The 23,260-nt window shown below is 37.4% G+C and overlaps 1 protein-coding gene across 1 annotated transcript in view; it reads right to left on the reverse strand.

Annotated features, from left to right (window-relative positions):
- Positions 1 to 19,014: 19,014 nt before the first annotated feature.
- The window catches only part of TOMM70 (translocase of outer mitochondrial membrane 70), a 31,619-nt gene continuing 27,373 nt past the window's right edge, over positions 19,015 to 23,260 (reverse strand). Inside the window, exons 10-12 of the mRNA XM_032852039.1 lie at positions 22,356 to 22,453; positions 21,677 to 21,799; positions 19,015 to 19,466 (exon numbers count right to left, since the gene is read on the reverse strand). Coding sequence (XP_032707930.1) covers positions 19,313 to 19,466; positions 21,677 to 21,799; positions 22,356 to 22,453 — 375 coding nt within the window. The 3' untranslated portion in view covers positions 19,015 to 19,312. The remainder of the gene's footprint in view (positions 19,467 to 21,676; positions 21,800 to 22,355; positions 22,454 to 23,260) is intronic.

The following is a 23,260-nucleotide window of genomic DNA, read 5'->3' on the forward strand; positions in this document are numbered from 1 at the left end:
CCCTAATAACTACTGATGCTGAGCATCTTTTCATGTGGTTTGCTGTCTGTGTATCCCTTTTGGTGGGGTGTCTCCTCATAGCTTGCTCCCATATTGGTGTTGGGTTATTTATCCTCTTACTGATTAGTAAGAGTTTTTTCTATGCTCAGGATAAAAATCAGATACTATGTTTTGCAAATAGGTTCTCCAAATCTGAGGGAAAAAAGTCTTTTCATTTATTATTATTATTTTTTTTAAAGATTTTATTTATTTATTTGGCAAACAGAGATCACAGAGAAGCAGGCAGAGAGAGAGGAGGAAGCAGGCTCCCTGCTGAGCAGAGAGCCCGATGCGGGGCTCGATCCCAGGACCCTGGGATCATGACCTGAGCTGAAGGCAGAGGCTTTAACCCACTGAGCCAGCCAGGTGCCCTGTCTTTTCATTTTTTAAAAAGTATAGTTCAAAGCAGTAGTTTTTAAATTACCCCGGAGGCCAGTTAATTGCTTTTTCTTCTTTTAAAGTTTGTCTTTTTTATGTTGCATTTAAGAAATTGCCAAACCTGATGTCACTGACTTTATCCTGTGTTTTCTTTTGGAAGTTTTATCGTTTTAGCTCTTTTATTGAGGTCTTGGATCCATTCAGAATGGTTGGTTTTCTATATATGGTATAAGGTAAGAGTCAGGATGCTTTTCGAGGCACCTGGGTGGCACAGGTGGTTGAGTGTCTCTAGGGTTCAGCTCAGGTCATGCTCTGAGGGTTGGGATTGAGCCCCATGTCAGGCTTTGCATTCAGCCTGGAGTCTACTTGAGATTCTCTCCCTCTGCCTCTCTCACTGGTGCTGTCTCTCGCTCTCTCTCTCTCTTTTTTTTTTTTTTTTTTTTTTTGCAATCACACGAGGGTTTATTCGACAAGCTTAAGCTTGGGCCCAAGTATACCTGACACAGCGGAGTAGGGACTTGGGCCCTGAGCTTAGTTAAGGCAGGGGTATTTATGGGTTCCTGTTACTAAAGCAAGGTGGGGGTCTCTGGAACCAAAGCAGGGTGGGAGTTCTTGTTACTAAAGCAGAGTGGGGGCCCTTAGAACTAAAGTAAAGTAGGGGAACATTCAGCCCTTGGGCACAGGGGTTGGAGATGGCTGCCGAAGCTAAGATGGCTATACTTATGCTAAGGCTAAACCTGAGGTGGGATGGCCTTAGTTTTTCTCAGCCTCCACATTTCCCCCTCTCAGAGGAACCTAAGGAAGGACCCAATCATGGGTCCAAACTGGTCTCAGCAACAAGGTCCAGTGGTTGGTATTCCTGAGTACCATGAGCTGAACTGTACTGACTGTGTCTTTGACAAAAGTAAGCAATATTAGTGGGGTAAGTGAGAATGGTGCAGTCTTAGCTTTAGGGGTTGTCCTTGTCGGGCTGACTTTTCCATTCTGGGATAAAGTCCTTGAGAGCAGCGTGTGGGTCAGCTGGTTGGATGTTGGTGTAGTGGACCCAGGGAGTAATCCCGTCGACCTTGAGAGCAGTGGGAGTGGTCAGGATCACAATGTAGGGTCCCTTCCAGTGTGGTTGAAGTGTCTGGTGTTGGTATCTCCGGATGTATACCCAGTCACCTGGCCGATATCGATGGGGGGGTCTGGGGGTGGCCCAGTCTCGTAGAGGGCCCTCAGTCTTAGGTCAATACCTGGTGAGGCTGCTGGGAACTCTGTAAGCAAGGTTTCCTAAAGCTCCAGGTTTCATAAAGTCAACCTTAGTTCCTTTAAGCTGTCTGGTCATATCTGAGTCTTTGCAAATATGACATCCCAGTCAAAGCCTTGGTGAAATAACCAATGTTTCCAATAGTGTCCAGCCAGCGCAAGACCCTCCGGGTTGGGGTCCTGGGAGTCTCCCAAATCTTGGTGGAACCTCCAAATGTAATGGCCAAGTTTTCGTGTCTGAGAGACCACCAAGGAGCCAACACCGATGCAATCACACGAGGATTTATTCAACAAGCTTAAGCTTGGGCCCGAGTATACCCGACACAATGGAGTAGGGACTTGGACCGTCTCTCTCTCTTTCTAAAATAAATAAATAAAACCTTAAAAAAAAAAAGATTCTTTTATTTTTTCCAGTACCATTTGTTGAAAAGCTTACCCTATTCCCATTGAATTGCCTTGGCACTTTTTAAAAAATTATTAGGGAGAGAGAGCGAGAGAGAGCGAGAGAGAGCATGAGAGGGAGAAACAGACTCCCCACAGAGCTGGGAGCCCAGTGTGGGACTCGATCATGACCTGAGATGCTGAAGGCATATGCTTAACCAACTGAGCCACCCAGGCGCCCTGCCTTGGCACTTTTATGAAAAATGAATTGGCTATATATATCTTGATCTACCTCTGTGTTCTCCTGTTTCATCAATCTATTCATCTATTTTTACAAAGTAACTTAACTATGTTGGTTATTGTAGCTTTAAAATAAATATTAAAGTCTGATGGTATTAGTCCTCCAACTTCTAAGTCCTTTGTATTTCCATATACATTTCAGAATCTGTAAATTTCTACAGAAAAAAAAAAAGCCTGCTGGAATCTTGATTGGGATTGCATTGAAGCTATAGAGCTGTTTGGTGGAAAATTGACCTCTTAATATCAAACCTGTGAACATGAGCTATGTCCTCAGTTATTTAGGCCTTTAATTTCTCTTAGGAATGTTTGTTTGCTTCTATAAGGTAATATGTATCTTTTGTCAGGGCACCTGGGTGGCTCAGTCCTTAAGCATCTGCCTTTGGCTCAGGTCGTGATCCCAGGGTCCTGGGATGAGCCCCACATCGGGTTTCCTGCTCAGCGGGAAGCCTGCTTCTCCCTCTCCCACTCCCCCTGCTTGTGTTCCCTCTCTCGTTGTCTCTGTCAAATAAAATCTTAAAAAAAAAAAAAAAACCAAAAAACTTCTCTTTTGTCAGATTTATCCATAGGGACTACAGATTTTTTGTTGTAGTAGTCTTGTTTTGTAAACTTTAATTTCCAATTTTTCACTGCTGGTAAAAATAAATTTTATTCCTGTATTCTGTATCCTGTATTCCTGTATTCGAACCTCACTGAACTCACTCACTCAAGCAGTTTTTTTGGGGTAAATTCCATATGATTTTTTTTTACATAGATGATCATGTCTGCAAATAAAGGCCTTTTGTAAAACAAATGGGCTTTTTCCTTTCCAGTCTGGTTCCTGTTTTTTCATTCATTAATTCATCCATTTCTGGCCTGTGGCTTTGGCTAGAAGTTTCAGAACAGTGTTGAATAGAAGTAGTGAGTGGTTGTAAGTTGTGTTGGTCCTGATTTTAGAGAAAAAAATTTGGCCTTTCATAGATGCCCTCTATCAGGTTGGGAAAATTCCTTTTTATTCCTAGTCTGGTGAGAGTTTTTATCAGGATAGGATGCTGGATTTTTTTTTTTTTAAACGATTTTATTTATTTATTTGACAGACAGAGATTACAAGTAGGCAGAGAGGCAGGCAGAGAGAGAGAAGTAAGCAGGCCCCCTGCTGAGCAGAGAGCCAGATGCGGGGCTCGATCCCAGGACCCTGGGATCATGACCTGAGCTGAAGGCAGAGGCTTTAACCCACTGAGCCACCCAGGCACCCCAGGATGCTGGATTTTTTTAGATTCCTTTTCAGACTTTACTGAGACAAACATGTCTTTTTTCTTCTTTAGGCTGTTTATGTTGTGAGTTACACTGATTGATTTTGGAGTTGTAAAACCAGCCTTCCATCCTTGGGATAAACTTCACTTGACCATAATGAATTATTGTTGGGTTTGATTTGCTAACATTTGAAGAATTTTTGCATCTTTTTTCATAAGGGAGTTTGGTCTGTAGTTTTCTTGTAATACCTCTTTCTGGTTTAGATACCAGGGACTGCTGGCCACCTAAAATGGCTTGGAAAGTAAGGTGCCTAGGTAGTGCAGTTGGCTGGGCATCTGACTCTTGGTTTTGGCTCAGGCTATGATCTCAGGATCAGGAGATTGGGCTGCATATGTGGCTCTATGCAGGGAGTCTGCTTGGGACTCTCTCTTTCCTCTCTGTCCCTTTCCCCCATACTCTCTCTCAAATGAAAAAATAAGTCTTTAAAACATTTTTAAAAAATGACTTGGTAAGTTTTTTTTCCTCTTCAGTGGTCTGAGAGAACTGTGTGGTAATTTGCATCTTGTCTCTTAATTTGGATTATTCTGGTTGGAGCTTTATCAACTTTATTGATCTTTTCATAGAACCATTTTAAAATTCCATTGATTTTTAAAAAATATCTTTTTTGGATTTGATTTTGTTGCTTTCTGCTCATTTATATTTTTCTGCTTACTTTGGATTTCATTTGCTCTTATTTTTTCTAGTTTTTTGACATGTGTACTTGAGGATCTTTGGAGACTTTTCCTTCTTTCCAGGATTGGTGTTTAGTGCTATAAATGGCCCAGGATTGCTTTAATTGAATTTCCAACCTTTGATATGTTGTGTTTTCATTGTCATTCAATTTAAATCCTAACTTCTCTTTGTTGTCTTCTGTGATCCAAGAGTTATTTATGTTATTTAGTTTCTAAATATTTGGAGATTTTCCAAATCTTTCTGTTAATGATTTCTAATTTGATTCCATTGTGGCCAAATAACATACCTTGTATAAGTTGAATCATATTAAATTTATTGAGACTGTTTAGGCTCTTAGTAAATGTTTCCTGTGCAGTTGAAAAGAATGTATATTTTGCTCTTAGGTATTCTATAAATGTCAATTAGGTCATATTGGGTGATAATATTTTAGGTCTTTTATATCAGTACTGATTTTCTAATTTTTCAAATAATTAAATAATTGTTGATACCTCTGATTATAATTGTGGATTTTTCTATCATATGTCTATCAGTTTTTGCTTCATATTTTTTGAAGCTCTCTTATTAGGTGCATAAATATTTAGGGCTGTTATATCATCTTGCTGAACTGACCTTTTTTCCATTATGAAGCAAGTATCTGTTTTTGCCCTAAAGTAACTTTGTCTGATATTAATAATGCCCATCTTTCTTTTGATTAGGATTAACATGATTTGTGTTTTTCAATTTTTCCTTTCAAGTTTAACTTCTTTGTGTCTTCGTGTTTGTTGGTTCATTTATTTATTTTAGAGAAAAAGAGTGAATAGGCTGGGGGAGGGGCAAAAGGAGAGAGAATCTCAAGCAGGCTCCACACTTAGCATGGAGCCCAATGTGGGGCTTAATGCCATGATCCTGAGACTGTGACCGGAACTGAAATCGAATCAGATGCTTAACCAACTGAGCCACCCAAGTGCCCCATGTGTCTTCATGCTTAAAGTGGGTTTCTGTTAAGCGACATAGCTGGGTCATGCCTTTTTATGTAGTTGGACAATATTTCTTTTATTTGGGGGTGTTTAGGCCATTTATGTTTATTGTGATTATTGATATGGCTGATTTAAATCTACCATCTTTTTATTTTGTATTTATCCCATTTGTTCTTTGTTTTCTTTTTCTTCCTATTCTTTCTCTTGGATTAACTAAATATTGTTCTGTGATAGATTTTATCTCCTTTGTTGGATTATAAATTATAATTATTGTGTTATTTTACTTGTTGCTTTATGGTTTATAGTATATACTCTTAATGTCACAGTTAGTCTTCAAGTAGTATGCCAGTTGACATGTAGGAATCTTAAAGTAGTGTACTTCATTTTATTCCTTCCTTTGTATTGTCATACACTGTACTTCAGCATGTGTATGAACCCCACAATACATTGCTATTTTTATCTTAAACACCCAGTAATCTTTTAAAGATAAAGAACAAGTTAAAAAAAAGAAAAACACCGGGTAAACATCTTTTGTAGCCAACATAGTTACCATTTCTAGTACTCTTCATTAGAGTAGATCCTTTGTTTTTTCTGTCTGAAACACTTCTTTTAACATTTAGGTAGTGTAGGTCTCCTGGTGATTTATTCTTTCAACGTTTGTATATCTGAAAAGTTTTTATATTGCTTTCACTTTTTAAAATATATTTTTACTGATTATAGAATTCCCTTTTTTCTTTCCTTTCAATACTTTAAATATGCTGCTCTACTATATTCTGACTTGCATTCTAGAGGCAAAGTATACTGTCATTATTATTCTTTTTCCCTTTCTGTAATGTCTGTTTTTCCTATGTGTGCTTTTAAGATTTTTCTCTTCATCATTAATTTCATAGAACTTGATTATGATGTGCTTTAGTGCAGGTATTTTTTTTCCATGTGTCTTATGCTTTAGAGTTCTTTGTGATTTGTGCATCCTTGGTTTTATAATTTTCATCAAATTTAGAACATTATCAGGTAGGATTTCTTTTTTTTTTTTTTTTTTTTTTTTGTATAAACATATAATGTATTATTAGCCCCAGGGGTACAGGTCTGTGAATTGCCAGGTTTACACACTTCACAGCACTCACTGTAGCACATACCCTCCCCAATGTCCATAACTCCACCACCCTCTCCCTACCCTCCTCCCCCTGGCTCCTCTCAGTTTGTTTTGTGAGATTAAGAGTCTCTTATGGTTTTTCTCCCTCCTGATCCCATCTTGTTTCATTTACTCTTTTCCTACCCGCCAAACCCCCCACATTGCATCTCCACTTCCTCATATCAGGGAGATCATATGATAGTTGTCTTTCTCCGATTGACTTATTTCACTAAGCACAATACACTCTAGTTCCATCCACGTCATCGCAAATGGCAAGATTTCATTTCTTTTGATGGCTGCATAGTCTTCCATTGTATATATATACCATGTCTTCTTTATCCATTCATCTCTTGATGGACATCTAGGTTCTTACCATAGTTTAGCTATTGTGGACATTGCTGCTATAAACATTCAGGTACATGTGCCCCTTCGGATCACTACATTTATATTCTTGGGGTAAGTACCCAGTAGTGCAATTGCTGGGTCATAGGGTAGCTCTATTTTCAACATTTTGAGGAACCTCCATGCTGTTTTCCAGAGTGGTTGCACCAGCTTGCATTCCCACCAAGAGTGTAGGAGGGTTCCCCTTTCTCCTCATCCTTGCCAGCATCTGTCATTTCCTGACTTGTTAATTTTAGCCACTCTGACTGGTGTGAGGTGGTATCTCATTGTGGTTTTGATTTGTATTTCCCTGATGCCAAGTGATGTGGAGCACTTTTTCATGTGTCTGTTGGCCATCTGGATGTCTTCTTTGCAGAAATGTCTGTTCATGTCCTCAGCCCATTTCTTGATTGGATTATTTGTTCTTTGGGTGTTGAGTTTGCTAAGTTCTTTATAGATTTTGGATACTAGCCCTTTATCTGATATGTCGTTGCAAATATCTTCTCCCATTCTGTCTGTTGTCTTTTGGTTTTGGTAACTGTTTCCTTTGCTCTGCAAAAGCTTTTGATCTTGATGAAATCCCAATAGTTCATTTTTGCCCTTGCTTCCCTTGCCTTTGGTGATGTTCCTAGGAAGAAGTTGCTGCGGCTGAGGTTGAAGAGGTGGCTGCCTGTGTTCTCCTCAAGGATTTTGATGGATTCCTTTCTCACATTGAGGTCCTTCATCCATTTGGAGTCTATTTTCATGTGTGGTGTAAGGAAATGATCCAATTTCATTTTTCTGCGTGTGGCTGTCCAATTTTCCCAACACCATTTGTTGAAGAGGCTGTCTTTTTTCCATTGGACATTCTTTCCTGCTTTGTCGAAGATTAGTTAACCATAGAGTTGAGGGTCCATTTCTGGGCTCTCTATTCTGTTCCATTGATCTATGTGTCTGTGTTTGTGCCAGTACCATACTGTCTTGATGATGACAGCTTTGTAATAGAGCTTGAAGTCCGGAATTGTGATGCCACCAACTTTGGTTTTCTTTTTCAATATTTCTTTGGCTATTCAAGACCTTTTCTGGTTCCATATAAATTTTATGATTATTTGTTCCATTTCTTTGAAAACAAATAGATGGTATTTTGATAGGGATTGCATTAAATATGTAGATTGCTCTCTCTTTTCTGAGTATGGTTGAAGATTTATCAGTTTTATTTTTTCAAAGAACTGACTTGGTTTGATGAATATTTTGTTGTTGTTGTTGTTCTCTCCCCACCCCCCAGTCTATTTCATTTCTTTCTGCTTTGATCTGTATTATTTCATTCCTTCTACTAATATTGGGTTTTGATTTTCTTCTTTTTCTAGTTCTTTTAGGTATATGTGTAGATTGTTAATTTGAGATTTTTCTTATTCTTTGAGGTAGGCCTATATTGCTATAAGTTTCTTTTTCTTAGTCCTGCTTTTGCTACATCCCAAAGATTTTGGACTACTGTAGGTTCATTTTCATTTGTCCACATGTAGTTTTTTGATTTCCTCTCTCTTTGTAACCCATTGGCTCTTCAGTAGCATGTTGTTTAGCTTCCATGTTTGTATTTTTTTTTCCAGTTTTTTTTTGTGATTTTTCTTGTTTCATACCGTTGCGGTTGGAAACAAGGTATTATATGCCTTTACTCTTCTTAAATTTATTGAGATTTGTTTTGTGGCCTAACATGATCTGTCCTGGAGAATGTTCTATGTGCACTTGAAAATAATGTGTATTCTGTTGTTTTGGTTGGGATGTTCTATGTATATCTGTTAAGTTCACCTGGTTTAATGTGTCACTGAAAAGATACAGTTTCCTTATTGATTTTTTTTGCTGGATGATCTATCCATTGATGCAGGTAGAGTGTTAAAGTCCCCTACTGTTATTGTATTACTATCATTTTCTTCCTTTATATCTTTCAATATTTGCTTTATGTATTTAGGTACCCTGGTGTTAGGTGCATACATATTTACAATTGTTATGTACTCTTGTCAGATTGATCCCTTTATCATTATATAGTGGTCTTTGTCTCTTGTTATAGTCTTTATTTTTATTTTTTAAAGATTTTATTTATTTATGAGAGAGAGTTCACATGCACAAGTGGGGGGTGGTGAGAGGGATGCAGAGGGAAAGAGGGAGAAGCAGGCTAAGCCTGGGGCCTGCCAAAGGGCTCAGTCCCAGGACCTTGGGATCATGATTTGAGACAAAGGCAGATGCTTAACCAGGTGAGCCATCCAAGTGTTCCTCTTGTTATAGTCTGTTTTAAAGTCTATTTTATGTAACTATTGCTACCCTGCCTTTCTTTATTTCACTTCTATTTGCATGGTATATCTTGTGCTGTCCTTTCACTTTCAGTCTATATATGTCTTTAGATCTGACATGTCTCTTGTAGACAGCATATAGATGGATTTTATTTTCTCTATCCATTCCCCCACCCTGTGTCTTTTGATTGGAGTATATAGACCATTTACATTTAATGTATACATTGATAGGTATGTACTTGTTGCCATTTTGTTGTTTCTTGTAGTTCTTTGTTTCTCTTCTTGCTCTCTTGTGATTGATGACTTTCTGTACTCTTAGGCTTGACTTTCTTTCTCTTTATTTTTGTGTATCTATTACAGGTTTTGGGTTAATGGTTACCATTAGGTTCATATATAGGATCCTAAGTATATAACAAATTACATTAGGTTAGTCATTTAAGTTTGACACATTCTTCTTTTCTATTCCCTTCTCCACATTTTATTTGTATGTTGTCATATTTTACATCTTTCTTCATAATTTTCTTACTTTTCTATTTATGCCCCCCCCCCAATCCCTTTAACATTTCTTGTAAGGCCAGTTTAGTGGTGAGGAATTCCTTTTACTTTTGTCAGGAAACTATCTCTCCTTCAGTACTGAATGATAGCCTTGCCTACTAGAATATTCTTGGTTATAGGTTATTCCCTTTAGCTCTTTGAATGTATCATACTACTCTCTTCTGGTCTGCTAAGATTCTGCTGAAAAAAATCAGTTGATAGCCTTATGGGATTTCCTTTTTTTTTTAAAGATTTTTATTTATTTATTTGACACAGAACAAGCAGGGGGAGTGGCAAACAGAGGGAAGAGGAAAAAGAAGCAGGCTCCCTGTTGTGCAAGTAGGGACCCAGGGATCATTACCTAAACTGAAGGCAGATACTTAACCAACTGAGCCATCTAGGTGCCCCAACCTTTGCCATTTTAATTATGTCTTGGAATGGACCTCCTTGGGTTCACCTAGTTTAGAACTTTTTTTACCCCATTTCTTAAAGGAGTCATTTCTGCTCACTAGTCCATTCTTGTCTTTCAGTTACTTTTCAGAGCCTGGTAGCCAGAGATTGCCTTTACCATTCCAATGACACTTCTTTGGCAAAGATTTCTGATAATCTATTTGCAGACCTGTCCGTTTGACCTCTTTGAAACCTAACACTGTCATTGTGACCTTGGTCTTACTGTGTGTGGTTAGTGGTTTAACAACTTTTCATTGCCATCTTTGTTTGTCCTTTAGATATTGATGTTTCCCATTATTTTTAGCCCTTTTTATTTTCTCCTGAAGTAATCTCATCTATAAGCAGTCTTTTTTAAAATAAACATTTTATTTATTTATTCATGAGAGACAGAGGCACAGGGAGAAGCAGGCTCCCCACTGAGAGGGAGCCTGATATGGGACTCAATCCAGGACCCTGGGGTCATAACCTGAGCTGAAGGCAGATACCTAACCAACTGAGCCACCCAGGTGCCCTGAAGTCGCAAATATATGCTGATAGTACACTATTGGCATCTCCTCACCAGTTAAAATAAAAACAACAGTTTCATCTTACTGGACTCTTAATTTGGGTGGCTTATTTCCAGCTCATACTCATAATGTGTCTTCACTTTGGTTTTATTTTTAAATTGTGGTGGTTTCCCCCATTTTCTAGCAAGAATCTTTACCTAAATCTGTTTATCCCTCAAGTTCTAGCAGAATTCACTACTGTTGTATGTGTTTCCATCCCACATTGTATTGAGCTTTATGGCACCAATTTTGTTGTCTTAGTTTTGGAGATCCTCAAAGCCTTTATGTTTATCTTTTTATGGCTAGTCCTCATTGTGATGGGTGCTCAGTAAAAACATGTTAAATTGGAGTGACTTTATTCCTACAGATTGCACTAATATATGTACAAGTTTTCTGGCTAAATGACTTCTACATTTTCTGGAATCTTTTCTTTACCCTAAGGGATTCTAATTGGGTAAGATCTGGGACATGATGTAGCTTCGCATAATTTAGAGCTGGATAGGACAATTATATACTTACGATCACACAGGCAGTGAAAAGCATTGTTAGTTAGAACTTAGGTCACTTCATACTGAGGCCAGTAATACTTTTCCCTGCACCATGCTATTGTCCAAGATAGATATTATAATTGGTGAAGGATAAAGCTTGAGATGAATTAAAGGTAAAAACATGTACAGATAGGTAGTCATTTCTTGGTGAGTCTCTGAGTTTCTGTCTTGTGAACAGAGGCATTGATAACTTTTCTTCCAGAGTGTCCTTTCAAAAAAGTTTGTATAGTGAATGGTTTGAGAAGGTAGAGACTGTCTCTTTCTGGAGAATAGGACAGGTTTGTTCACAAACCAGTGTAAAAAAAAATGTTTCCCCCCAAGTCAGACATATTTGCTTGCAGTCAGCTCATAAGCTCAGAGTTTTTCATCTGTGACACAATCCCACTGCCTGTGCAGCATCCATCTAGATTACTTCAAGTCATCTCCATAGTATTTGGGGTACAAGGGAAGCAAAGCAAACATGAAGCTCATGTTGCTTGCCATTCTTAAGTAATTAAGTCCATTGTCTCTGACCTAGGATCTCAAGTCTTTTGCCATCATTCGTGAAACTAATTTATGAGAATGGCAAATTGTTTGCGAGAATGGTAAAATCTTAGATCCTTCATAGTTCTTGATATAAAGCAGACATGCTGAAATAAAATTGGGTACAAGATGTTTAATGTAGCAGTTTATTTATAATTTAGATGATGGGGACATCTCTGCGGAGAACTCCTCTGTTCTATCTAGTCCCCTTTGCTTTAAACTTTCCATCCTCCAAAATGATGCCCAGGAGTCCATTTTAGTCATGGTCTTTTTCCTCCACATTTGCTCCATGAGCTTTCTCTGTTGAGCCCTCTGTTGGCCTCTAGGACAACCCTTGCACAGAGTCCTGTTTTCTTCTAGTGCCAACAAAAGAACTGGAAAAATTAAGCTGTTTGAGCTCTGAAAGGCAGTAGTCATGTTGTTCCTTAACCTATTCCCACTTTTAAATCCCTCCCTTCCTTTGGTTGGGGCCAGGCACCACCATTTCTGTCCCAGTGATCAGCAGGATCTTGAATGAACTCTAGCATGAAGACCATCTAGAATGGTCTAAGAATAATAGCTTTCAATGCCCCCCCCCCCAAAGAATTTGTGCACTGTCACCTTAAAATAAACCAGAACATAGTTATTTTCATATCACCTAATTTTAATACTTCTTAAAATGTTTGGAAATAGTGTCTTCCTTTTGATGTTTCTTCTCTGTACTGGCAGTGACATCTCAACTTTTTCTTTACTAAGTATTAGTTTCAGATGTGCAATATAGTGATTCAACAATTTTTTTAAAAAGACTTATTTATTTATTTATTTGACAGAGATCACAAGCAGGCAGAGAGGCAGGCAGAGAGAGAGAGGAGGAAGCAGGCTCCCCACTGAGCAGAGAGCCTGATGCGGGGCTTTATCCCAGGACCCCGAGATCATGACCTGAGTAGAAGGCAGAGGCTTATTAACCCACTGAGCCACCCAGGTGTCCCGTGACTCAACAATTTTATACATTTGTCAGTCCTCATCAAGTTAAGTGTAGTCTTAATCCCTTTTATTTCACTCATCCCAATACCCAGCTCCCCTCTGGAAATCATTAATTTGTTTTTGTTTCGTTTTAACTCTTACCTTTTTTCCTTAAATTCCACGGATGAGAAATCATGCTATTTGTGTTTCTAATTTCATGTAGCCTTATATCCTCTAGGTCTATTCATATTGTTGCAAATAGCAAGATTTCATTTTTTTATGGCTAATATTCCATTGTGTGGAATTACATATATACATGTACATACACATATATACTGCATCTTTTTTTTAATCTTTTAGTTCCAGTATAGTTAGCATACAGTGTTACTTTCAGGTGTAAATATAGTGATTCAACAATTCTGTACATTATTCAGTGCTCATCATGGTAAGTGTACTCTTAATCCTCTTCATCTATTTTACCCATCTCTTCCCACCCCCAATTCCTACCTTCCCTCTGGTAACTATTTCTCTATAGTTAGGGTCAGCTTTTGGGTCTCTTTTTTCTTTGTTGTTTCTTAAATTCTTAATGAGTGCAATCTTATGGTATTTGTCCTTTTCTAACTTCTTTCGTTTAGCATTATAGCCTCTAGATCTCTCCATGTTGTTACAAATGGTATGCTTTCATTTTTTATAGCTCAGTAATATTCCACTGTATATATACACATTTTCTTTATTCATTTATCATGAATAAATTATGCTTCTATAATTTGGCTGTTGTAAATAATGCTTCATTAAGCATAGAGGTGTATATATTTTTTTCAAATTAGTTTTTGTATTCTTTGGTAAATATCCAGGAGTGGAATTACTGGATCATATGGTAATTCTAATTTTTTGAGAAAACTCCATACTGTTTTCCACAGTGGCTACACCCAGTTTCCCAACAGGGCAGGATGACTCCCCCCCCCACCCCAAATCTTTGCCAAAACTTATTTCCTCTTTTTGATTTTAGCCATTCTGACAGGTACCAGGTGCTGGTAGCTCATTGTGGTTTTGATTTGCATTTCCCTGATTAGTAAGGTTGAGCATCTTTTGACGAGTCTGTTGGCTCTGTGTATGTTGTCTTTGGAAAAATGTCTGTTTGGGTCCTTTGCGAATTTTTAACTGGACTATTTATTTTTGGGAAGTTGAGTTATGTATGTCTATTTTTGGATATTAACCATTGGATATATCATTTGTGAATTTCTCTACTTAGTAGGTTGCTTTTTTGTTTTGTGGATGGTTTCCTTCACTGTGAAAAAGCTTTTTATTTTGATGTAGTCCCAGTAGTTTAATTTTGCTTTTGTTTCCCTTGACTGAAGAGACAGATCTGGAAAAATGTGAACGCTGATATCCAAGAAATTACTGCCTGTTTTCTTCTGTGAGTTTTATGGTTTCAGGTCTCACATTCAGGTCTCATCTTTAATCCATTTTGAGTTTCTTTTTGTGTATGGTATTAGAAAGTGGCCCAGTTTCATTCTTTTGCATGTAGCTGTCCAGTTTCCACAGCACCATTTATTGAAGAGACTGTTTTTCCCATGTTGTATGCTCTTGACTCCATTGTAAATGAAATGGCTGTATAAGGGTGAATTTGGTTCTGGTTTCTATTCTGTTCCATTGATCTATTTGACTTTTTGTGCCAGTACGGTCTTGTTTTAATGACTGCAGCTGTGTAGTATAATTTGAAGTCTGGGATTGTGATACATCTCCAATTTTGTTATGATTGCTCTAGCTGTTCAGTCTTTTTGGGTTCCATACAAATTTTATAATTATTCTACTTCTGTGAAAAACGTTGGTATTTTGATAGGCATTGCATTTAATCTGTAGATTGCCCTGGGTAGTATGCACACACTTTAACAAGATTGGTTCTTCCATTCCATGAGCATGGAGTATCTATTTGTGCCATTTTGTTTCCTTCATCATTGTTTTATAGTTTTCAGAGCAGATGTCTCACACCTACTTGGTTAAGGTTAATCCTAGCTATTTTATTCTCTTTGATGCAATTGTAAATGAGATTGTTTTTGTTAATCTTTCTGCTACTTAATTTAGTGTATACAACATTTCTGTATGTTGACTTTGTATCCCAGTTCTGTCAAATTCATTTATCAGTTCTAGTCATTTTTCAGTGGAGTCTTTAGGGTTTTTTGTATATAGGATTGTGCCATCTACAAAAAGTCTAAATTTTACTTCTTTTCAATTTGGATGTTTCTTCTTTTTCTTATTGCTGTGGCTAGGCCTCCTGTAACGTGCTGGACACGCAAGAGTGTTGAGTGGATATTCTTATCTTGTTTATCTTAGAGGAAAAGCTATGAATTCTTCATCATTTTGAGTATGTTAGCTGTAGGTTCTTTTTATAAATTGCTTTTATTATGTTGAGGTATGCTCCATCTACACCTACGTTGTTGAGAATTTTTGTCATGAATGGATGTTGTACTTTGTCATATACTTCTGCGTCTATTGAGATGATATCATTTTTATCTTTCCTCTTATTAATGTGATAATTGATTTGCAAATTTTGGACCATCCTGTCTCCATAGAATAAATCCTGATTGGGGTGGATGATTTTTTAAAATGTATTATATGATTTGGTGTTAATATTTTGTTGAGGAATTTTGTATCTATATTCATCAGAAATATTGGTGTGTCAACTTTTGCCACATACGTGAAAAGCAGCCTTTTGGTCTGGTGAGTATACCATGATCACATACATTTTACATCACAAATGCCCCATTTTACATCTTGATTAAACCTCAACACTGTAGCCTAGGTATACATTCATTGCCTAAACCACTTTTAGTCAAAATTTAAGAGCCCGGGAAGACATGCTGCATGTACTTTGAGATACTCAGAAGAATTCCTTTTTTTTTTTTTTTTTTTAATATTTTATTTATTTGACAGAGAGAGATCACAAGCAGGCAGAGAGGCAGGCAGAGAGATAGAAGGAAGCAGGCTCCCCGCTGAGCAGAGAGACCGATGTGGGGCTCAATCCCAGGACCCTGGGATTGTGACCTGAGCCGAAGGCAGAGGCTTTAACCCAACTGAGCCACCCAGGCGCCCCATCCAGGCGCCCCAGAAGAATTCCTTTAAACGTAAGTCACCTTGTATACAATAGCCAAAGAAGAGTCTATTAGTCTCCTATCACTCCTATAACCAAACTGGCACAAATTTAGTGACTTAAAACAACAGAATCTTACTTAGCGTACTGGAAACCAGAAGCCCAAAATCAGTTTCACTGGGCTAAAATCACTGTTAGCAGGGTCAAACTCTGCTCTAAGGCAGAATCCGTTTATTGCTTTTCCAGTTTCTCGTGGCTGCCAGCATTCCTTGGCTTGTGGCCACATCAATCCAGTCTCTCCCTGTGATCACATTCTCTTTTGTGATTTCTCTTTCACAAGCTCACTTGGGATTACATTTGGGGCTCACTGAGATAATCCAGCATAATCTTCCCATGTCAAGTTCATTAATTGAATCGTATCTGCAAAGTTCATTTTTGCCATATAAATTAACATTCACAGGTTCCAGGGATCAAGATGTGGGTATCTTTCAGGGGACCAGTATTATTTTATTCAGTATGTTAAGGCTTGAAAATAGATCAAGTTAAAGTTCTATGACTTTATTCACAAATCAACTTTATAAAGGAGTGAGGTTAGAATTAATTACTCTATGCTATTTCCTTTATAAATACAGCGAAGAACCCAGGGTACCCAGAAAGTCTTAAATACTTTTTTTTTTTTTAAAGATCTTTTTAATTTATTTGACAGACAGAGATCACAAGTAGGCAGAGAGGCAGGCAGAGAGAGAGAGAGGAGGAAGCAGTATCTCCATTGAGCAGAGAGCCCGATACGGGGCTCGATCCCAGGACCCTGGGATCATGATCCGAGCTGAAGGCAGAGGCTTTAACCCACTGAGCCACCCAGGTGCCCCATAACTTAAATATTTTTATACTCAAAAGTTTCCCGGTTTTGTTAACTATATGGTTCTCCTGCCTGTGAATAGCCTTAAGATGATGACAGCTGATATACTGGGACAGTTTAAACTACTATTTTGAGTTTCCAGAGGCCTGGTATTCTATCTGAATTGTTTTAAAACCAAAACTGCTGCTTGTTGTTTTGAAACATAGCCTTTATTTAGACCTCAATTAATAAAGGGTAGATAACTTAAGGCATCCCTTCTGAAAGACTACAGAGTGGTTGCAAACTGTGATCAAAACTCACTGGTGAAAACAGTTTGAAGATCACGTTAGTCACAAGGCTCAGGTCTGGTTCACAAACTTCTAGGCTGCCACGCAAGTATAGGTAGGAATAAAGGAAGCGGGCTCTGCTAGCTCCCCCCCACCCCTGCCCCGTGACATGTTGAGATTTTTTTAAAAAATTAACATAATTTATTATTTGCCCCAGGGTTACAGGTCTGTGAATTGTCAGGCTTATACATTTCACAGCACTCACCACAGCACATACCCTCCCCAATGTCCATAACCCAGTCACCCTATCCCTCCCCTCCCACCCTCCAGCAACCCTCAGTTTGTTTCCTGAGATTAAGAGTCTCTGATGGTTTGTCTCCCTCCCCATCTGCTAGCTCTCACCAGCTCTTTGTTTCACCAAGTAAGGAAAAATGTTCTCTAGTCATACCAAAAGCTTACTTTGCTTCATATACTAACATGACCTACTTTCAATTAGTTTGAGCCCACAGAGAAGGATTATGGTTTTATTCTATACTATGATAAATGAATAAACTATCTTTTTTATTTAAAGAACAGATAGAAAAGCTTGAATGTAATATTTATTTGGTGAATTTACATGTGAGATCATTTACAAAAGAAAAGATACAGATGTAGCTTTCAGTGCAGTTTCAAATATTTTTCAGAACGAGCAATAGTCCATGAGGATTTGGAATGATAGTATTGAATGGCACATGCTTCAGTTTCTTTCATGTGTTTTTCTTCTACCCAACCCCAAAGGGTAGGAAGGGAGAACAGTTGAAGAAAATACCAGTGTTAATGTAAATACAGCCATGCAAATAAAAACTTTCAAGTCAGAGGTTATTCGGAGATGTAGAACATTTCTGTATCCAGGAGTTGTAATAGCTGGTACATAATTTAAGAACTAAAATACAGAGTTCTCAAACTCTTCTGTTATCCAAGCCATCTTAAATTATGTTAAATTGTTCCCACTAGGGGCCTCCAAACTCTGACTCTGGAAGGGGTAATTTTATAGTTTCTAAGAAGATAGCATTTATAGACAAAATCTTTTTTACTTCACTGGGATATAGTACCCTCTTACAGAGGGGTAAAATGCTCCTTTACTCCCAAAAATGTAAACTTTAGATTTCATTTCCTGAAATGTTAACTGAAGGCGTGCTTGCTCTTTTATTATACTCAAACTTACCTAAATAAACCTCTTCCAACCCCAAATATCTCAAAACAAGAGAGATCTTAAGAACACAACCTTTCTCCCACCAGAAAAATCCAGCATATAAACAAAAGGATGGTCTATAAGTGACAACTTGAAAAACAAAACGAAACCCAAAGTGATTTCTAAGTAAAAAGGTAAAGTAAGGAAAAAAAAAAAAAATCTGTCAGTATTCCTAAGTAAAGACCTGGACATGGGCAGTCAGGCCCTAGAGACCAAGGTTAGCTTAAAACTGTAAAGCATTCCACATTTCCTCAGCACCTTTGAAATTACTGGTTTAATATTCTTTAAGGACATGTAGCCATAGTTAAAGCACTAAACTTATTACCTCAGGAATACTATGCTTCTGGCTCCATGACTTACATTCATATGGAATCTTTAATCACATTTTCTTCACTACAAATTTTAAGCTAATATATACTCTCACACATCACACTTCATCTTTATCACACAACCTGAATTTTCTTTCAAAAATACACTATTAAATAGTGTACTTAATACAGAAAATAGCCACAGGCAGTTTACAAACCCATTCCTGTTTCATCTTACCTCTTGTCTGGGTCACTCTCCTATTAATTTTCAGTCTTCCAGCATATATACCAGAGTATATTGCTTCTGTGTGATTTACATATGAAAGCCAGCTGCGTTAAGAACAATGTGCATTATCCATTGGAGTTGCATGGGTTCAAAAGGATTAAGTTGCCACTGATTCTAACCTTTTGCAGAATCAGACATTGTGCATGCTGACAGTGGTTTAAAGGGTCTGCTTTGGTGCCTTCAAAACAAAAATCCCCATTTAAGTTTTGTTTTCTAAAAGAAAAACTAAAAAGGATTAATTGAAACCAAAAGAAAACTATTTTACAGCACTTACTTTGTTAATTTAAAAACCAACATGCTGTAAAATAATTACACACATACACACACACATACACACATGAAATCATCCAGAACATAACCCCAACCTCCCCCCCCCAAAAAAAAAGTCAAATCAACAAATCAAAGTTTTTATTTGCATGGCCAATTATCATCTGTACTCTTTGCAACTTTAATATCCCTTTAACATGTCCTAAGCTTTTGTTGTACAGGGAATAAAGCTGCAACACTGCAAACTTCCTTCCACAGCCACTCCCACAACACCTAAACATGAAACATGTTAACAAATGACAACAGCACAAACAGAAATACTAAGTTCCACCATTCAACACAGTTCATGACAGTGTCTTTAGGGTTCAGTTGAAAAGGGAGTAAACTTCTAAAAAGAGGGTCATTCTCCTTTCCCCCTGATTTTATAACGTTGGTGGTTTTAATCCGTATTTCTTTGCAACTTCTGTCTGGGCATGGGCAGCATCACAGAGTGAGTACAGATGAGCCATCTCCATTTCTGATTTGGCCAGGTTAATAGCTTTGTTGAACATATCAATGGCTTTCTCCATGTTTCCTCTAAAAGAACAATTTTAAATGTTTCACATCCAACAAGCATTTCACAGAATACAATGAAGTTTCTGACCACCCAGTTTCATGATTCTAAAAAAATGGTTCTGTGTAAGAAACAAAATAGTGCCTAGCACATAGGAAGCAATGAATATCAGCTACTATTACAAATACTATGTACTTAAATTATACCTTTTGTAGAATTTGTTTACAGATAAGAACAGGGAGACCAGAGAAATTAAATGACTTATTTGAAATTATAATCTTGTCTGGTTCCTAAATTCTGTGTGTTTCTATACTATATAGGCTCCTTTAGAAAGCAGTGGCGTAACTTCACAGAACATTAATGGTATTCAGGGGCCTTCACTCTGTGAACTCCTCTTCTTTCCCCTCATCTTTTACCACCTATGCACCTCCACTCCAGTTACACAGGATCCCCCCAGGCCCCTGGCTCTCCTACATACACATAATACTGAGATGATTTATGGCATCTCTGCCTGACTCTACTCAAATCCTCACTGTTCTAAGGCCCAGTTCGAATACAATATCCTTATGAAAAATATCTTCCCCTTCCATCCCCAGTCTTCCCATAGACATACTATCATTCTGTGCAAGTCAGATGAATACATATTCATATTCTTAACTACATCCTTAATAGGCACTTCTCAATTTCCAGAACCTAGTACAATGCCTGGTAATTAGTATCTGTTTTTTGAATAAATGGATGAATATGTTTGGTCAAAAAAAATGTAATTTACCTCTTACAGTCTAGATATGGTTAGGCTTTACATACTTGCCAAGAATCAAGAACTGTTTTGTCTTACCCATGTATATATGAATATATGCTTGTAATCTTACAATAAATAAACTCTTAAGAAATACAACAGACTTCGGGAGTGACTGTAGTTAACCTCCTACCACAACATCTGGCTATATTAAAGACTTTTTTAACAAATAACTTTGAGAGTTCTTGTTTGCTTATTAGGTAGACAGTAGACTGGCTAAATCCTAGGATAATGAGCAATCTGATTCATTTATTTACATTCATTTATTTATCTGTAAGGTAGGACTTAGAATGGATTCCTTAAAGTATAATTAATATACCAAGAAAACCCCTCAAAATGTGTATCAGGGGGTCTTAACCCAGGCTCTACAAATAACTTTATAGCCTTCCTCAAAAAAGATTAAGAACCAGTATCCCATCCTTTCCTAGTGCAAGAATATTCACATTAACAAACTGGCATAAATAATATTTACATGTAATTTTTACAAATTTCATCAGCCTGTATCTATTCTGCCCACTAAAAAGAGAGGACCCAGGAGGGGCTGAATGATAGGGAGTTAAGATAATCCCTGTCGATTCCTATAAGATCAGTTAATTTGGTATTAGTGAAATACAGGAGCTAATATCCTATCCATACTACTGGATCATCATGTAACCCTGTTAACCAGTTTGGGCATCAGTTTCTACACTCTTTAGTTAAAATGAAGATCATATACTCCCTACCTTTATAAGGACTGGGATAAAGATCATCTGAAATAAAATTTGGAAAAACATCCAAGCAAGCTTCAGTACCTGGCTTAGAGTGGATACTCAAATGGACAGCAATGCCACTATTCAGGTGTATATGACACTAAATTCTATGGCATAAACAGCTGTCACCTGTTAATGCTGGTCCCCAAATGCAACGCTGGGAAAATATTTTCACAAAACAAGAAGTTAGGAGCAGTAAGAGTTGCAAAAAGTCTTATCTAGCTCCCTGATTTTTAAGAAAACTCATGGGCTCAGGGATGATGTGTCAACATGTCCAGTTACTTGGCTGGTTGCTTATTTGAGGCAGGATCTAGATCTTCCTGTATTCTGGGAGGAACCCTTATGCTGCACTGCACTGCCTAAGCACACTCAGGTATTTTTTCCACCAACAGAAATAATATAGGTGAAAAGAGGGAAGAACACGTAAGAGATATTAGAGAAAGATCAAATTTTCCTTTCTAATGCATATGCTTGACTTAAAACTTTTTAAGTGTAACTTTTACAGGAAAAAAATGAAAGAAGGCAAATCAAAGTTATATAGTTTTGAGGGAAGCTTCCTTCAAAAGTCATGACATATCAAGAATTTAATGGGTATTGACCATAACCTATTTGTAATGAGAAGAATGAAAAGATAATTATCTATGGAGAAGACTTAAATGTCTTTACAACAAGCTATAGAAGTTACCTTTGCACTTCAATAGTTCCCATGGTTTCATATGCAAAATCACATTTATTGTCAATTTCAATAGCCTTGCTGATGAGCTCCAAACCTCTATCCAGATCTTGCTTCCACTGAAGCTGAAGTAAACTGCAAATGCAACAAGGCAGTCAGATGTAACTACGGTGTAGTATCAACAGGAATATAAGCATGCAACTCCATTTCTGCCTTCAATGAATTTACAAGGAAAAACAATCTAAAACAGTATATAATCAGCATTCATTTTTCCTCTCAATTTTATATTGGTTTTATAGTCCAAATTCCTTATAAAAAAAGTGTCCAAAGGTCTAGACTCTTATTACTAACTTACCTTGCAAAGCTGCTTTACTTTTTCTACAGTTTTTTTTAAATGATAAGTACATAAGTACTGGAAAAACTTATTTTGATATAGGTAACATTTGACAGGTTGTTCAGAACTGAAATCTTTAGAGGGAAAACAGTATATTTACCAACTGCTGTGTAAGAATGAAACATAAAATTTTAAAAATTAACAATGAAGCATCTACAGCATTAAGAAATGTGTCAGTTAACTCACTGATACTATCAGTCCCCCCACTTCCTTTCTTAATGACCAGAAGATACCCATATTACATGCAAGATACACAGTTTCCTACAGAAACAAAGAGGTATAAAAAAACATACATACCCTTTATGAACATATGTTGTGGCATTATCTGGCTCCAAATCAATACATTTATCATACATATCATCAGCTTTACCAAACTGCTGTTGATCTGTTAATGCCTATGTGAGGAGATAACTTCAGTTATATTAAGGTAACTGTCAGCCTAATCAATTAAAAGTATATTGTTCACTAATTAAAATTTACTTAACTTACCCATTCATTACCAACTTAAATGTTACATATTTATTTAACAAAGCACTGTTGTAAATATGAACTCTTACCTATTCTTTCTTTTTGTCAAGTGGTTACATACAACAGCAGATGATCTCGTACAGTGGATACCAGAGAAAGTCCCACTTTTAGTGCCAATTCCAGTTCTAATAATCAGTTTCCCACAGGTACACTCAAGTCACTTATTCATAATTTAGGGACTTATTTTTAAAGACAGTACTCATTTGGAAGAATAAATTCAGTTATGTGGTAACTATTATCAGAGTCATTCCTTAGAAATGTTAATAAAAAGAGGTGCATGGGTGACTCAGTCATGAAGCGCCTGCCTTTGGCTCAGGTCGTGGGAGACAGCCCCATTTCCGGGCCCCCTGCTCAGTGGGGAACCTGCCTCTCCCTCTTCAGCTGCTTGTGTTCCCTTTCTTGCTATCTCTATCATAAATAAATAAAATCTTTAAAAAACAAAAAGTTGCTAAAAGAAAAAAAAAAGCAGCTACAGTCAACTATTTTAGGGCAAATCCCAGGGCAGAAATGAAACGCTTGCTTTTATGGATACCAGTTCACACTGAACCTAACTTTGAGACCTGGCCTGCATCTAAGCTCAAACTTGAGAGTTAAAACAAAGTTACATTATATCTATTTATATATAATGTAACATATATGTTATTTCATGAAGTAAAAATCACAAGGGTGAAAGG

Source organism: Lontra canadensis, unplaced genomic scaffold (assembly GCF_010015895.1).
Source record: "Lontra canadensis isolate GAN:19392208 unplaced genomic scaffold, GSC_riverotter_1.0 scaffold6, whole genome shotgun sequence".
NCBI lineage: Eukaryota > Metazoa > Chordata > Mammalia > Carnivora > Mustelidae > Lontra > Lontra canadensis.